The sequence below is a fragment of the Prionailurus bengalensis genome, chromosome D3 (genome assembly GCF_016509475.1).
Source record: "Prionailurus bengalensis isolate Pbe53 chromosome D3, Fcat_Pben_1.1_paternal_pri, whole genome shotgun sequence".
In the NCBI taxonomy this organism is placed as follows: domain Eukaryota; kingdom Metazoa; phylum Chordata; class Mammalia; order Carnivora; family Felidae; genus Prionailurus; species Prionailurus bengalensis.
Window position 1 is genome coordinate 86,594,212 of NC_057356.1, and position 17,942 is coordinate 86,612,153.

A 17,942-nucleotide genomic window follows, 5' to 3' on the forward strand; every position below is an offset into this window, starting at 1 on the left:
TTCAATATTACTTTGGCTATTCAGGGTCTTTTGTGGTTCCATACAAATTTTAGGATTGTTTGTTCTAGCTCGGAGAAGAATGCTGGTGCAATTTTGATTGGGATTGCATTGAATGTGTAGATAGCTTTGGGTAGTATTGCCATTTTAATAATATTTATTCTTCCAATCCATCAGCATGGAATGTTTTTCCATTTCCTTGTATCTTCTTTAATTTCCTTCAAAAGGTTTCTATAGTTTTCAGCATACAGATCTTTTACATCTTTGGTTGGGTTTATTCCTAGGTATTTTATGCTTCTTGGTGCAATTGTGAATGGGATCAGTTTCTTTATTTGTCTTTCTGTTGCTTCATTATTAGTGTATAAGAATGCAACTGATTTCTGTACATTGATTTTGTATCCTGCAACTTTGCTGAATTCATGTATCAGTTCTAGCAGACTTTTGATGGAGTCTATCGGGTTTTCCATGAATATCATGTCATTTGCAAAAAGTGAAAGACTGACTTCATCTTTGCCAATTTTGATGCCTTCGATTCCCTTTTCTTGTCTGATTGCTGATGCTAGAACTTCCAACACTATGTTAAACAACAGCGGTGAGAGTGGACATCCCTGTCGTGTTCCTGATCTCAGGGGGAAAGCTCTCAGTTTTGCCCCATTGAGGATGATAAAAGCTGGGGTTTTTTAAGTATTTTTTAAATTTTTTATTCTTTTTAATGTTTGTTTATTTTTGATAGAGAGAGAGAGACAGAGTATGAACAGGGGAAGAGCAGAGACAGGGGGAGACACAGACTCTGAAGCAGGCTCCAGGCCCTGAGCTGTCAGCACAGAGCCCGATACAGGGCTCGGACTCACAACCACGAGATCATGACCTGGGCCAAAGTCGGATGCCCAAGAAACTGAGCTACTCAGGCACCCTATTATTTATTTATTTTTGAGAGACAGAGAGAAAGAGACAGACAGAGAGACAGACAGAGGACAAGTGGGGAAGGAGCAGAAAGAGAGGGAGATACAGGATCTGAAGCAGGCTCCAGGCTCTGAACAGTCACCACAGAGCCCGACGTGGGGCTCAAACTCAAGAACTGTGAGATGGTGACCTGAGCTGAAGTAGGGCACTCAACTGACTGAGCCATCCCACATGCCCCAACAAGCTGTTTTTAATGCAAATTCCATCTTGGTAAAATATAATTTTACTATCAGGAATGATTAATCCTGATATACAAATAAAAATTAAGTAGAAACTACTGACTAGTAGGTTAATATATTGTACAGGATGCATAAAGGATGTTAAAACTAAGGTTCTTCCCTAAAACCTCAATCTGTTAATAATTTGTTTCCGCTTGTAATTGCCGAGACTTTTTCCCTTTAGAACACATCTTTGATTTACATGTTAATATTAACATTCAGTAAACCTGAGCAACATCACTTCTAAAATATAGGATGAATCACCATTTTTCATGTACAATAAAGAGAAGTCTCTACAGATGCCTACTGATCTCAAGTGCTTAATCACACCTGAAGGTTTGGTCTTTAGACATCAGTGTTCAATCCTAATTTTAAACCAGCTACGTGGGTCATAACTTTGTCACTGTGACCTCCAAAAAGCAACGATTTCTACAAGGATGGTTCATTTTCTTTACCACTCATCACATCCACTTTACCATCCATCAGCAGCCTACAACAATGGGACGTGCAATGTCCTCCATGAAGTCTGAGTGCACATGAGCCTGTGAAAGTTAGCCAACAAAGACAGCCATATGCTGTATAGCACTGATAGCCTCCCCGCTAAAGAATTATGGCTCCACTTTTATGAACTTCCATCAAAAAAATGCATTCTGCTCTCTCTCTAAAAATAAACTTTCAAAAAATATAAATTTAATTACTCAGCGATCAAAAAGAATGAAATCTTGTGATTTGCAACAATTGGATGGAACTAGAGTGTATTATGCTAAGCAAAATAAGTCAGAGAAAGACAAATATCATATGATTTCACTCATATGTGGAATTTAAGAAACAAAACAAATGAACATAGGGGAAGGGAAGCAAAAGTAAGATGAAAACAGAGGGCGCCAAACCGTAAGAGACTCTTAATTACAGAGAACAAACTGAGGGCTGCTGGAGGGGAGGTGGGTCGGGGGATGGGCTATATGGATGATGGGCATTGAGGACACTTGTTGGGATGAGCACTGGGTGTTAGATGTAAGTGATGAATTACTAAATTATATTCCTAAAACCATTCTTATACTATCTGTTAACTAACTTGGATTTAAATTCAAAAAAGAAATGCATTCTGAAAAGAAAGGTATTCAAACTCAGCACTTCTAGGTTATTTTATACATTAACCAAATTATCATTACATTAAAATGTAAATTAGTAATGTCATAAATTCCTAAAGTGCCTAAAATGTTTGTAATAAATAAATGTTCTGATAAAACACACAGACGATTTTTCACAAGAGAAAGGTTCTCAATCGTCCTCAGTTAATTAGCTGATTTTCTTTATACTTCCTGTTCACATCCTTCTGCCTGATCAAGTCCTCAAGTATTCTGCCTGACGTTACCAATTTCTGCCACTGCTTTTGCATACCTCTTCATGTTATGTCCATACATTCAAAACAATTCCTTTGGAAATGCTATTTTACTCACCTTAAATCATCTCTCACTTACTTTACCCACTTCAAATGAAAAACTTTAAAAGGCATCTGACTTTCCATTTTCAGGCTTCTCTTATTCTGAACATTCATCTTTACATAACACTTAATAATTTAATCCTTGTAGCATGACAGAGAGCAAGCTGTCTTGATAGTGGATGCTTAAGTCCATTTTGCTCACACTTTGCTTACTTATTTTTGACAGAGCACAAGTGGGGGAGGGGCAGAGAGAGAGGGAGACACAGAATCGGAAGCAGGTTCCAGGCTCTGAGCTGTCAGCACAGCGCCCGATGCAGGGCTTGAACCCACGAACCACGAGATCATGACCTGAGAGCCCCAAAGTCAGCCACTTCACCAACGAGCCACCCAGGTACCCCTAAATATTAAGTTTTAACTCTCTAGTTACAGTTAATTTAGTAAATATATTTTAATAGGCATGAATAGTGATTTTTCCACTGTACATACCATGTACACAGTCTAGTAAACAAACGTTAATTACTGCACAGAGTTTCAGGAAAAGAAGCTAAACCCAAGCCCACCATAACTACTATTTTCACAACCCAAAGCAATCCTAACTCCCAGAATATAAGAACTTCAACCTAAGGAGGAGATTGTTTTAGAAGTTATTCTCCTTTAAAAAGTGTAAAAAGATTATGAAGTTATAAAAAATTTATAGATCAAAAATCAATTTATAAAAAACCTTAGAGGAAAAGCTTCATAGAGATTCTTCTAATAATATTTTAATATCCAATCTCTAAAATATTTAAGCATGCCTAAAAGCTGAAAGAGGAACTATAGTGACATAAGGTTTTACTGTTTTGCTTTATTAAAAATGGTCATAAAATAACTGCCTCCAAATACTTTAATATTTTTAACAATTAAACGATTAAAGAATATAAAAGTACAATAAATATGGTACTCTGAAATCATCCTCGAGAACACAACAGGAGAGCAAAATTTGTAAGTCTATGTTCTCTGGGAGTTCAATCATATTATTAAGGTTCACTTATCAATTAAGCACTTTAAGATGCTGGAATTAGTCCGTCATCTCTCATTTGTATTAGAAATATTTTTCTGTTTATCATGTCTTTTTAACTGTGTTTAAAGTATTTCTTGCCATTCATACAGAAGCCAACAAAACTAATGCCCTCCCACTGGACAACTGTTCTAAGTTACACAAATTGAAAATAAAGATAATCTGAAAGAAAAAATGGCCAAACAAAAATACTAAAAATAAAGTTTATTATAGAAAACTTTGTGGGGCACCTGGGTGGCTTAGTTGGTTGAGCATCCAACTCTTGATTTCAGTTCGGGTCATGATCTCACAGTTTGTGGAATGAAGCCTTGCATGGGACTCTGGGTTGACAGTGCAGAGCCTGCTTAGGATTCTCTCTCTCCTTCTCTCTCTGCCCCTACCCCGCTCATGCTCACTCACTCTTTCTCTCTCTTAAAATAAATAAACATTTTTATTGGTTTGTTTTTTTTTTATGTTTATTTATTTCTGAGACAGAGAGAGACAGAGCATGAGTGGGAGAGGGGCAGAAAGAGAGGGAGACACAGAATCAGAAGCAGGCTCCAGGCTCTGAGCTGTCAGCACAGAGCCCGACGCGGGGCTCGAACTCACGGACCGTGAGATCATGACCTGAGGTGAAGTCGGCTGCTTAACCGACTGAGCCACCCAGGCGCCCCTAAATAAACATTTTTAAAATTAAAAAAAAAAAAAAACTTGCAATAATTTTAAAATGTAGTTCTTCAGATAACACAGGTATATCTAAGAACACAATACAAAATCCCATCAAAGAGTCATGTACATATAGAACCTTGTTTATGATATTTTGGACTTATTTTATGTTCCTACCTGATCTACCCCTTTCATCTCCTAGCTTTTGTTAGTTATTTCTGCTTTTCATCTTTTATAATATTTAAATAGCACTCCATGACCATAATTTCCACATTTAGTCACAGTGCTACAGGTGTGTGTGTGTGTGTGTGTGTGTGTGTATGAGAGAGCGAGTGAGTGTCAGTGCCCTCTCCATCAATGGCCCCGTTACCACTCTAAGCTGCTACCATCCCTCCTCTGGGTTAGTGTCAGCCTCCCAGCTTCCATCATGCCACCTACGGTTCTGGAGACAGCTGCTACTATGATCTTCTCAAATTTAAATCACATCATGTTACTCTTCCACTCAAAATCCACCACCAGCTTCCTTGCTCATTTAGGTTAAGCTCCTCAGCCTACAAAGCTCTATTTGAGCTTGAGTCTGAATATCCTTCTGATCTCATCTCCTACCACCATTCTTCATTCATCCTGTTGCAGCCACATTGACCTCTGGTTGCCTTTCAAACATGGCCCTGACAACTAAGTGCCTTTGCATTTCTTTTCCTCTCTTGCCAGAATGCTCTTCCCTGAGATACCTATATGGCTGAATGTGACAGTTAACTCAGTGCTCTGGCCAAATGTTAGTCAGAGGGGGAGCCTTCTCTGACTGTCGGATCTAATGGAGCATCTCCACTCCTGCCTACCTCTGCCCTCTTATCCTATTTTATGTTTCCTCACCACACTTACTGCTGCCCCTGCAGAATATCTTTGTTTTCTGTCCACTCCACTCTACTAGAATGTGTTCCATGAGGACAGGGTTTCTGTCTTATTCACTGCCATGTCATTTTTATGCAGTCATATTTACAGATTTCCTTCTTTATAAGTTCAAAATTATGTCTCTTCTTGGAGAAAATCTTCCCTACTCCAAAGTTTTAAGGAAATACTTTACTAAAAAACATGGGCTATAAAAAAAAAAATCACACTTTTTGGTTACATAGCATTACTAATTTTTACAAATAAATCATTTGTCAAACCTAAAATTCAATTCCTTAAAAACACTTACATGTCTAAGAAGTAATTCTAGAAGCCAGTTTAGAAGTTCTACTGATGAGTTTTTCCTTTGTTCCTTCAATAACTTATTTAAAAAATGTATGATGTCTATTAGCAGTTTCTCATCTTCAGTGCAAGCAGGAAGCACTTGTAGAAACCTACAATACAAACAGACAATTTTCATGGTTTCTAGCTCTTTACAGTAAGTGGTGTGCTGACAAATACTTAACAACCAGGTAAGGAATGGGATGATTTGCTGTGTTCGCCAATTCCCAGAGTGGAAATCTTTCCCCGTGGCTGAATGCAAGCCACCAACACATCACGCCTTTGTGGAGAGACGCACACCAGCACACCAGCACACGGCATTTCCACAGCACAGATACAGCAGATAGGAACAACTGCATGACCACAAGTATCAGCAAAAGGTTGTAAAATAATCAGGAAGTGATGACATCACCTCCACTCTTCTTATAATACATTTAACTGTAAATTTATACAATTTCGTTTTTAAGAATGGCTGTGTTTTAACAACTAACTTACAAGAATCCTGAAATTCAGCTGCCAGCTCTCTCACAGAGGTACTGGCTGATCCCAGCACCCCACTGGAAAAGGCGAATTAGACCTCTGAATTGTGAGAGATACATTTCGAGTTCACATTTCGGAAATTCATTTAACCTCGCATTTTGCAAATGGCACATGTTATGTTTAATAGAAAGTTATACATCTGAGACTAAATCCACAAGAAGATTAAAATGTAAAACTGCTGGCAATGGCTGCTTGTCAGTCTTACTTGTTTCAAATGCAGCCATCTGCTACCAGTTAAACATGTTAAATTTATAAGCTAGAGCCTTCCCAATAACTACTAAAGGATCTCCACATGGCAATCAACTTCATGAAATTCAGAGTAAAAAGAAAAATGAGGTAATTTTCTTAAGAACAAAACAAAAGCAAAACGAAACAGCCCATGGCAGGTGTCCCAAACCTATTAATCAATCGCTGATGTCTCGGCTCTTTTACAATGTGAACAGAACATTCACTTTGTTCATCCAGGTCTATCCTAATCGTCTACTTTTGTAAGATGGCAAAATGTTCTATGATAGGATATAAAAACTGTGTTGTTTATTATTAGTTCCAAAAGGCAGTGATTCAGGAAATTTTTCTCTTTTGCTACTGTTAGACATTTATTACAGATAATAAAAATCACAGAGTCTTTCTTACAGAGAAAACATATCTCTAATGACAGTAACGAGAAGAATGTGTGCTCTTATCTTCAAAGATGTGGAGATAAACCCAAAAACAGCTCATTCCCGGCCTTCAAAACTGGCGGCCTTGAGCTGTATGCACTGACCTGTTCAGTGTAGTGTGCCAGGCCAAGGACTTCAAGGTCAGCCCACAGGGGCCGGTGCCACTCTTTAAAGACAATCTGTCATTCAGAAGATAAAAACTCATTCTCGTGATGGCAGCCCTCACTTCCCTGTGGGCTGCAGCCTCGACCACGGAATGGAGACAGTCCCTCAGGCCACTAGCTGTGTGCGTCACCTTCAGAGCAAGGGTATCCTCTGTGGATAGTTTCAACGTGTCTGAACACCTAAATAAACAGAAACAGAGGAAGAGCAACATAAGGCTATTTAAATAAAAGCTCACATTTATGTTTATTATAAACTCTCTCCAAAAAAATTCCATATTATCTTCATTTTACTTTTTTTTAAGTTGTTTTTTTTTTTTTAACGTTTATTTCTGGGAGACACAGAGACAGAGTGCGAGCAGAGAAAGAGCAGAGAGAGAGAGAGATGGAGACACAGAATCCAAAGCAAGCTCCAGGATCCAAGGTGTCAGAACAGAGCACGACACGGGGCTGGAACTCATGGACCGTGAGATCATGACCCAAGCCAAAGTCGGACACCTAACTGACGGAGACACCCAGGCGCCCCTAAGTTATCTCCATTTTAAAGGCTGACTCATGGCCAAAAGAAAATCTGATATATATGTCAATATTAGAGTTTTACACTAGCATCCGGTTTCTATTGACATTTTCCTGCTTACAGAAATATAATTTTCATGCAAATAAGAAAGTCCTGACAGATCAGAATATCAGGATATTCAAAGTAATCTTCATCACAATAATGGTAACAACATTTATACATATACATACTGAACTTTTACTCTAAACCAGAGGACTTTTCCTAGTGACTTATATCCATTAATTAACCAAACTTTCTATAATCTATAAAACAGCACAGAGCACGTACTTTTTAAATTTCCTTGTGTGATGGTTTTTAAAAGTAATGAACACATGTAATCTTTAAAACAGAGTAAAAATTACAATCTTCAGTGAAAAAGCAGAATCAGATGATAGTAAGTAAAAAAGCCACTTGCCCTAAAAGAAAAAGAAAACCTAACTAGTTACTTGTAATTAGTTAAATATGGGGATGCCTGGGGGTGGCTCAGTCAGTTAAGTGTCTGACTTCAGTTCAGGTCACGATCTCACGGTTCTTGAGTTCGAGTCCTGCGTCAGGCTCTATGCTGACAGCTCGGAGCCTGGAGCCTGCTTAGGACTCTGTGTCTCCTTCTCTCCCTGCCCCTCCCTGGCTCGCACTCTGTATTTCTAGCTCGCTCTCTCTCTCTCTCTTTCTCAAAAATAAACAAACATTAAAAAATTTTTTTTATTTAATTAAATATGAATGCTTTTTCAACTAAATGTAACAGCTTACTCTTTGATTTTAGGTTCGGAATTCATTTCCTTCAAAAGATTTTCACTCCCATGATACCAGGACAAGTTCCAAGCTATTCTCAGCATGTCTGAGACCGGCTTCAAGGCCAAACAATCAGCAGATAATGGCAAAACTATGGAGTAAGGACTCACAGCATGGTGGCCAACTACATGCACTGGTAGATGATACCTAAAGAAAATGTATACAAACAGTTACAACTTTGAAATTCTTAAAACACTACTAACACAGGTGAGCTACAAATGCCGGCTCCCTCTATGTCTCCCAATAATACGGAGCTCGCTCTCACGGCCCCTAGTTTGAACAGTTAGCATGCTGTCTACAGTATTCCAATTATTCTTTTGCCATCCTCTAAATTCCCAAAAACACCTTCCAAAGTCTCTCCTGAAGACTTACCTGATTCTGTGTTGTATGAGAGTTGTTTGCAGAGATAACTAATGCCCTCTCAAGTCAAGGCCTGTGGCTACAGTGAGCCACATAAAACGCTGCAGCCAGAACATGAGTGTCTACTTTATACCAAACACTGTATATTATTTATCATTCGTTCAGTTACATGGCATGGCAGTGACACCCATTTTACAGATGATCAAAATGAGTTTTAAAGAGGCTAAATGAACTGCCTTATGTTCACAGCAGTCACTGAATGACAAAAATCACAACTTAATATTTTCACTTGAGAACGTAGCTGTATCACCAATAAACCCAATCACTATGTGTCACCAAGAGGACCCAGAAATATTTTAGATATAAGAACAGACTCAATAGCAAGATCTCTTAAACCAGTCCAAGCTAATTTAACAGCATTTAACAGGACAGCAAGGACTAGCATGTTCAGATGTTAAAAAATAGTTTTCCTAAAATACATATACCAAACCCCTAATTCACACAGTTGTGACTAACATTAGATAAATACAATTGGGTAAGATTTCTAAGGGGAACCTTTACTGTGCTTTTTCATTTCATACTTCTCAAAAAACAAGCTAAGAGTGAGTTCTACGTACAAATGAGGCTGAATAATCTAAGAAAATATTTGTGAAAAATTGAAATTTTCCACAAAAGTAACCAAGATTCCTTAGACAAATGGCTAACACCAGGTCTGAGAGAGGGAAATGAAAGGTGATTCTTGGACATCTCTCTGTGCCAGAGTGCAAGAAAACACTAACAGACTCATAGGGCCTGCCGGAAGGGCAGAGCTCAATTGAAAGGACTTGCACCGAACAAAAAAAGGGAAGGCAATCAACCAATGGGGACTTCTTTAGTAAGTTAGAAAACAAACTGCAAATTAAGCCTAAAGAACACAGAAGGAAGAAAGGAATAAAAGGCACAAGTAATTAATGCATCACAACCAGTTTGAAAAACCACATCTACCAGAGGGGCAACACGTTTTAAAATAACAAAATTACTGTGAGTAAAGGCATAAGAAAACCCTTTCTTCTTCTCTATGGATGAATTTTATCTTGAGCTAAGATAACCAAATAGATATGGAATGTCAACAATATTACTAAGCTGCTTTTTTTGCTTATAGTAAAAGTGATTCCCACACCTGGGCTGGGAAGTATGGGAATAAACTATGAATGCATAATGGGAAGCCAGACCTCTGAGCACCCCTGAGTGCTGTGGCTCTTGCAAGTGACATGTCTTGTGGGGTCCTGGAAATTATGCCTACGGCACACTTAACTAGACACTGTATCTCCGATTAGCACACAGGTCTGCTAAGCCAAGACAGGTCCCGGCAACGACACATGCAATCTCATTCCAAGCATGACCTACTGTAGCTCTCTGAGTTTGATGACTTAGCCAAACCTAAAGACCATAAAGAGTGGGTGATGTCTACAAACAAGGAATTTGACTCTTTTAAGAATATATCTAAAAGGAACTCTTGTGTACTATCCCAGGAAACATACATGTTTACAGGAGTGGATACAGGAACAAAAACCCAGAATCAATCCAAATGCCTTCTGACCGGAGAATGAATAAGTTGTGGCAAATTAACAGTAGAATATCATACAGCAGTGAAAGTGATTATACTATAGGTAATAATAACTACCAAGCTATGGAATGTTATTTTTAAATTAATCATAGTTTTATTAAGACATATTTACTTATCTTTAAAATACACAGATTTTCAGTCTATATATATAGCTTGATGAATTCTTCCATTTGTATTCATTTGTATGGCCACCACTCAGAATAAAATACAGAACATTTCCATCCCTTTAGAAAGTCTCTTTGTTCCCTTTTCTTGTCAATTACTCTCTTTGCCCTCCTCTAAGAGGTAACTACCATTTTGGAGAAATTGGATCATGTCACAGAATTATTTTTTAATTTTCTTAGATGTGATCATGTATAATATAGTGGTTATGTAGAAGAATGCTCTCAATTTAAGGAGGTACGTGGTGGAATAATTAGAAAGGAAGTAAAATTATGTCTGAAACTTATTTTCAAATGCATCAGAGGAAAAATTACATACAAATAAATAAACACACTGAGGGAGACAGAAAAGCAACTAAGCCTGTGTGTTAACAACTGCTGAATCTAGACTGGAGAGTGAGCACATTTGTTCACTGGATAGTCCTTTCAACCTCTCTGAACATCTGAACCACATCCAGATTTGGAGTGCTGGTGATGAGAACGTGTGTTTACTGAACTCTCCAAAGCACCACTGTAAGGGAACATTAAAACACTACAAATCATGTGATTTAAATACCAGATGAAAACCGTGACAACTTACAGATTTTGGTTTCCCTTTCTGTAACATTTTACCTTCAAAAAAAATTAAAAAAATAAATCACTTACCTTCTAAAAACTGAAACAGGCAAACTGAAGACTGGTGGTGAAGAAGGTTTATCAGAAGGATTAAGAGACCTAGTTCATTAAACACACACACACACACACACACACACACACACACACACACACACAAAAGGAAAGAAACAACTGAGTAAACCACGGTTTCATCTGACAAATATAATTTGCTCCTCGACTGAAACTCCAGTCAAGAGTCGCAATTGGTTCTATCATTTGTAGAGTTAGTCCATGTTTGCTACCACCTGGATTTGCCTCTGAAGAGTAAATGATGCTTTTCTTCAGGAAGTCGTACAATAAATGATTCATGTAACGTGGGCACTGCACTGGCAGGTCAATCTGAGCCCCTCCCACTTGATCCTGCTCAAGGTCAGTGCTAATCAGATATATTATCATCTTAACATCTTCCCAAAAGCTTTTTAATAAAATACTAAAGAAAAAACACATGAAATTGAAAGTATACACTAAAAAAGGTATTGGCAAAAATCACTGCAGTCGTTTTTAAATTTTATGCTCAGTAGTTAAAAAATAAGAGTTCAGGGGACTTTTTGAGCCAATGGGCTTTTTTTGTTGTTGTTGCTGTTGTTGTTTTAAATATATGAAATTTACTGTCAAAGTGGTTTCCATACAACACCCAGTGCTCATCCCAAAAGATGCCCTCTTCGATACCCATCACCCACCCTCCCCTCCCTCCCACCCCCTATCAGCCCTCAGTTTGTTCTCATTTTTTAAGAGTCTCTTATGCTTGAGCCAATGGGCTTTTTGATACTGCTTGCTCAATCCAAAATGGGAAGCATAAGCTTCATATTCAGAAATTTCTATGCATTGCTATGACTGCATCAGAAACTTTAAAATTGAGTAAAAAACTTTTAGGGCGCCTAGGTGGCTCAGTCCGTTAAGCGTCCGACTCCGGCTAAGGTCATGATCTCACAGTTCATGAGTTTGAGCCCCGCGTCGGGCTCTGTGCTGACGGTTCAGAGCCTGGAGCCTGCCTTGGATTCTGTGTCTCCCTCTCTCTGCCCCTCCCTGCTCACGCTCTGTCTCTCTCTCAAAAACAAATAAACATTTTAAATAAAATTTTTAAAAAAGAGTAAAAAAAACTTTTAAAATTCTTATAGCTCACCACATATCCATTCTTGATACTTCATCAAATAAGAGAAGACAAAATAATGCTCCGACTTCAGTCACAACAGTACGATCTTCATGAAATATCAGGGAAACTAAAAATAAAGATGCATTAACTTCATGAAATATTTTTACCTCTAGAAAAATGAACTTCAAATTTAAAATATCTTAACTCAAAGGGAAGAGATGTCATTCTGAGAAATGCAACATTAACCCAGATACACTAACATATGTGGATCATCTGGAGGGCTTGTTAAGACAGAGTTTCTGCTTCTGCAGGTTTGGGCTAGAGCCCGTGAATCCCACACATGGCTGGTCCAGGAACCACACTTGCAGATCCACTCACTCCATACTGTGTGTGAGTAACTTCCAGTTACTCAAAGAAGCAAACTGATCTAGCTTCTAGGAAGGTTTGCCAAGTCTTTTATCTCCAGCTAAAGCCTGCTCATTCAAAGATCTCCTTATTTGATCATTTCTGCCCTTTCTACAAACATATAATCATAGAACTTACATTCGACTTCAAAACACTGTCTTTGTGTTGGTGTTGTTTTAATTTGTGTGTCTTATTTACTACAATAAGAAAATGGTAAAGGAAACTGTTCTGAGCTAACAAGACATAAGGATAGCACCACGACATAATTGAAGAGTCCTGGTCAAATCCTTTAGCATTAATAAGCCTCAGTTTCCACTGCTGTAACATTCTCAATGTTAAGATTTCTCAGTGCTTGACAACTATGAAATTCTAATCAACTGGTATGGTGGTGGTACCGATCATACAGGAATAACAACAATACAGAGCTAGCAAATCCAGGAAAGTAGCAACAAAACATCAGTTGCAAAAGAAGACATTTTTCCTAACTATAAGAAAAAGAAAATATCAACATGTAATTGACATGACTAAAAATAGCAACTAACTGGGGCGCCTGGGTGGCTCCGTCAGTGGAGCGACCGACTTCAGCTCAGGTCATGATCTCGCGGTCTGTGAGTTCGAGCCCCGCATGGGGCTCGGAGCCTGGAGCCTGCTTCGGATTCTGTGTCTCCCCCTCTCTCTGCTCCTCCCCCAGTCACACTCTGTCTCCCTCTCAAAAATAAATAAATGTTTAAAACAAACTAGCAATGAACAGAAACAGAAATACATGTAAGAATTTAATTTATGATAAAGTATACACTCCATAACAGTGGGGATAGGATGAGCTATCATATTTCCAAAAACATAAGAAATTATTGCAATACAACTACCTGCAATATGAAAAAAATACATTTAGATCTCTATCTTACACTATATATCAAAATCAATTCTAGATAAAGATCTACATTTTTTAAACAGTATAAACACGTTAACAGAAAAAATAGAAGCCTATTTAGCATTATGAATTTGGAAGTGGAGAAGTCTCTCCTTATAGAGCATGATGAAAAGCTCAGTTGCTATAACAGAAAAGCTTTATATACATTCATAAAATATTTAGGGCTGAAGACAGAATAATAATACATCAAAAGGATAGAAAGCTTAGAAGAAAATCTTAACATAAAATCAGGCACAAGGTTTCTATTTGTTTTTTGTTCGTTTAAATTTTTAATGTTTATTTGAGAGAGAGAGAGAGAGAGAGAGAGAGAGAGAGAGAGAGAGAGAGAATGTGAGCCGGGGAGGGGCAGAGAGAGAGGGAGACACAGAATCCCAAGCAGGCTCCAGGCTCCAGGCTGTCAGCACACAGCCCAATGTGGGGCTCGAACTCACGAACTGTGAGATCGTGACCTGAGCCGAAGTCGGACACTTGACCAACTGAGCCACCCAGGTGCCCAGTTTCTATTTGTTATAGAAGGGAAACTCTACCAGTCACTAAAAGGAAATTAAATACAACAGAAAAATAGGGAATTTACAGAATAAGAAATTTGATATATAATAAATACACAAAAAGATAATCACCTGCCCTAAAAGTTAAAAAAAAGAATAGCAAAAAAATAATAGTGAGATATTACTTTCGCCAATAAGATTAAAGAGATTTTTTAAATGAGACATATTCGACGTTAAGCACGGTTGTGAGGAAAACAGGCACTTTTAAACACCACCGGTGGGAATGATCTGGAGGGGAACTGAACCATATCCTGTAAAATCTCTTTGACCCAGCAGTTCCAATTACAGAGTATGCAGAAGATGATCATAAAACATGATTACTTTTATAGTTAAAAATTCAGGAGAAATATTAATATTAATAGGGCAAACTGAAACTGTGAAACACTGTGTAGTTTTTTGGTTTTGTTTTTAAGAAGGCAGTCTCACATGTAATAACATGGAAAGATATTCAAGATACACTTTCACTCGAAAAAAAGCAACACAATACTTAAGTATATCATAAAAATACAACATGGGGACGCCTGGGTGGCTCAGTCGGTTAAGGGGCCGACTTTGGCTCAGGTCATGATCTCGCGGTCTGTGAGTTCGAGCCCCGCGTCGGGCTCTGTGCTGACAGCTCAGAGCCTGGAGCCTGTTTCAGATTCTGTGTCTCCCTCTCTCTGACCCTCCCCCGTTCATGCTCTCTCTGTCTCAAACATAAATAAACGTTAAAAAAAAAAATTAAAAAAAAAATACAACATGGGTGTATAGAAAAGATCATTCCAAATGGTATATGCCAAACAATACCTAGCATATTCTTCTTTGGGGAAACTGAAAGAAAATTTTAGAAACTTCTAGCATTTTAGTTTGTACTGTTCCATACTATTTGAACTTTTACAATAAGGATGTATAAGCTGCGTATATTTAAAACAAAAACAAATCAGCAAAGGTAAGGAAGTGTCGGTTCTTCTCTTGCCTCCACCATTATCTAGTTATGACCTTGGCCAAGTCGATAAATCACTCTAGATCTCAATTTCCTCACTGTAAGATGGTGTAATAAAGGAGTTCTAAATTAACTTCTAACTCTGAAATTCAAGACAGGATTCTGTCAAGACATAAAGTTTATAATTAAAAGCAATGTGTCTGAAAGATTATTTAATTATTATTCCCTTTCCATCTATTCTATAGATAGAATCTATTCTATCTATATCTATCTATTCTATCTAATCTATTCTATAGAGAGAATAATCTTTCTAAAACACATAATAATCTTTAATAATAATAATCTTAAATGGCTCCATTTAATAATCTTAGATGGCTTCTCAGTGTTGTCTACTGTGACCTACCAGGCCCTGCATGAACTGCCCTCTGTGCCTCATCTCATTTTCCCTTCGTGCCTCCAAAATCCAGTCATTCCTGACCAACCACCATTTCAAATACACCATTCTCTCTCATACCTAACCATGGCTCCCTTTATCTGGAAAGCAGCCCTCTCTAATTGGACTCCTATTCATTTCTGAAATTCCAACTTAGATCCATGTTTCCTGGAAGCATTCTCCAATGTTTTCCCACCACTCAATCAACTCAGGAACACTTCCCTCTGGCACCAGGAATTCTACTATGACAGGTGGTATTACACTGTATTGTGCATTTGTCAAAGTCTCCAACTACACCACAGGCTCCAAGAGGGCCAATTACCAAACTCATCAACATATCCCCAAGGCCTAGTATTGTATCTCGCGCATAGTATATACTCGATAAACGTTTGCTGAGGAATGAATTTTCCTGGTTGAGTACTTGGTTAAAAAACTAATTCTGCCCTGAAACTAAACCCATTTATAAGAGATGTTGTAATTCATTTTGAGACTCACTGAAGTAGTTCTCACAAACATCAATGAAATAGAATAATTGTTAATACTAAAAGGGTACAGATGATGTTGCCTTGAAGAGTGTACTTGAATCTAGTAAGTGTGCATGAATGCTTGAATAATTTAAATCACAATTATAAATGAAAAAGTAAATAAAAATAAGAATTAAGTTTGAAAAGAAAAAAAAAGAAAAGGTAAACTAGGGACTAAATTTTACTGAATAAGGTTAATAGGAAGATAACACGATTAAAGAAAACTCAAGATCCACAATTACTACTCTTCCTCAGAGCAATCTATGTAAAACTTGTGAAATTGTATACACTATTCAAGACTGTATGAGCCTAGACACTCTGAGTCTACTTAGAATTTCACCTGGTTTGGACCTTGATCAATGCTATTATTAAATAAACTGTGTCCCCTTCACTTGGCAAGCAAAAGCCATTAGAAGAAAAGAAAATGCTAAAATAAAATGACTACAATCTTATCTATATTCAAATAATACTTTGAACATAAATATTACAATAACTAACAAGGTTAAGCATATTGAGACATTTGATCAAGATGCCTCTTTTAGAATTATTTAAAAGCAGTAGCCTGAACTTCTAAGAAAGAAAATAGCACAAAATGTTACCAAGCTTTCTATTGAGAATGGTCAAGAGGAAGAAAAAGAGAACAAAACTACATGGAATTTTTCAACCTAAACACATTAAAATGGGTTTAAAAAAATCATACTTTATAAAATATAATAAATTCATGCTCAGAGTCATTCAGGATGGTCTGGTTGCCACTCCACATGGCCTGGGTGTATACTCTTAATGTCAGTTTATTGACATCATCAGATGCCACGTTGGAGGTCAGGATGGAAAGGCACAAGCAAACTAACACTGTGGGAACAGGAACTGGAACAAGGCAGGAATGACGGCAGCTAGAGCTCTCTCTATAGATAACAAGTAAGTGAGCACCAAATGAAAGCCACATCAATGTGCAAAGAACAATCAGAGGCTTCAGCCTTTCTCAGTTCTGAGACCTAATCAGTGACAAGAGTACAAGGAAATTTCCACAAAAGAAACATTTTCCATTGTGAGGAGTATTTTTAGCAGCTTATTCACTAAAAAACGTTGTTATTCTGTTAGCAAGATGGAAACTAAATGTTACCTACATTTAAAGAATAACACTTAAAGCTTAAGACTGATCTCATTATTAGCAGAACTTATTTTACTCACCTCTGAATAACAGGGTTAAGAGAGAAGACTGTTGTGAGAGGGCCACACGCATGACCGGGTCAGCACAAAGAACCTTCCTCAAAAGCGTGAGGCACGGCTGGATCAAGCACTCTACAACCTGGCCAGGAGGGAAAAAACACAGTTATTTTATTATCAACAATTCTAAGGTGAGGTAAAATAAACTATAATCTTGCTCTAAATTTTATGCTTTTTCATCAAAATTGTGTCAAACATAAATGCAAATAAATATTAAGAATTATTTTCCGGGGTGCCTGCGTGGTTCAGTCACTTAAGTCTCTGACTTCAGCTCAGGTCATGATCTCCTCGTTCGTCAGTTCGAGCCCCACATCGGGCTCCGCGCTGACAAAACAGAGCCTGCTTGGGATCCTCTCTCTCTCCACCTCTCTCTGTGCCCTTCCCCCAATCATGCTCGCTCTCTCAAAATAATAAACTATAAAAAAAAATTTTAATAATTATTTTCCACTGAAAATAAGCTTTGTATATACTTCTGCTTACATATCTTTAAAAAAGTTAAGATTAGTTTTCCTTTATAGAGATCCCACTCTTAGAAATAAAAACCTAAACAAGGTACTTAGTATTAATCAGGATTTAATTTTCAAGTACTTATCCAAATACAGATGAGTTTAGCTTCAGATCTGATTAATAAAAATACCAATCTGTAAAAATATGTATACATACATATCAGTCTTACCTCACCATCCTGACATACACATTCATTTAAATATTCAATTATCTTGTCAATTAAGCATAACTTTTTCACCACAGCATGCATTTTAATATCTGTAAACCCCAAAAAAAGAAGTTACTAAGAGTTAAAAATTATTTTCTCAA

The 17,942-nt window shown here is 37.6% G+C and overlaps 1 protein-coding gene across 2 annotated transcripts in view; it reads right to left on the minus strand.

Moving 5' to 3' along the window:
* Positions 1–17,942, minus strand: part of RTTN (rotatin) — a 165,003-nt gene that overhangs the window by 90,614 nt on the left and 56,447 nt on the right. For both annotated transcript variants that reach the window (XM_043559072.1, XM_043559071.1), the window contains exons 20-26: positions 17,803–17,891; positions 17,091–17,208; positions 12,167–12,263; positions 11,035–11,103; positions 8,221–8,409; positions 6,858–7,097; positions 5,523–5,667 (exon numbers count right to left, since the gene is read on the minus strand). In XM_043559072.1, coding sequence (XP_043415007.1) covers positions 5,523–5,667; positions 6,858–7,097; positions 8,221–8,409; positions 11,035–11,103; positions 12,167–12,263; positions 17,091–17,208; positions 17,803–17,891 — 947 coding nt within the window. The remainder of the gene's footprint in view (positions 1–5,522; positions 5,668–6,857; positions 7,098–8,220; positions 8,410–11,034; positions 11,104–12,166; positions 12,264–17,090; positions 17,209–17,802; positions 17,892–17,942) is intronic.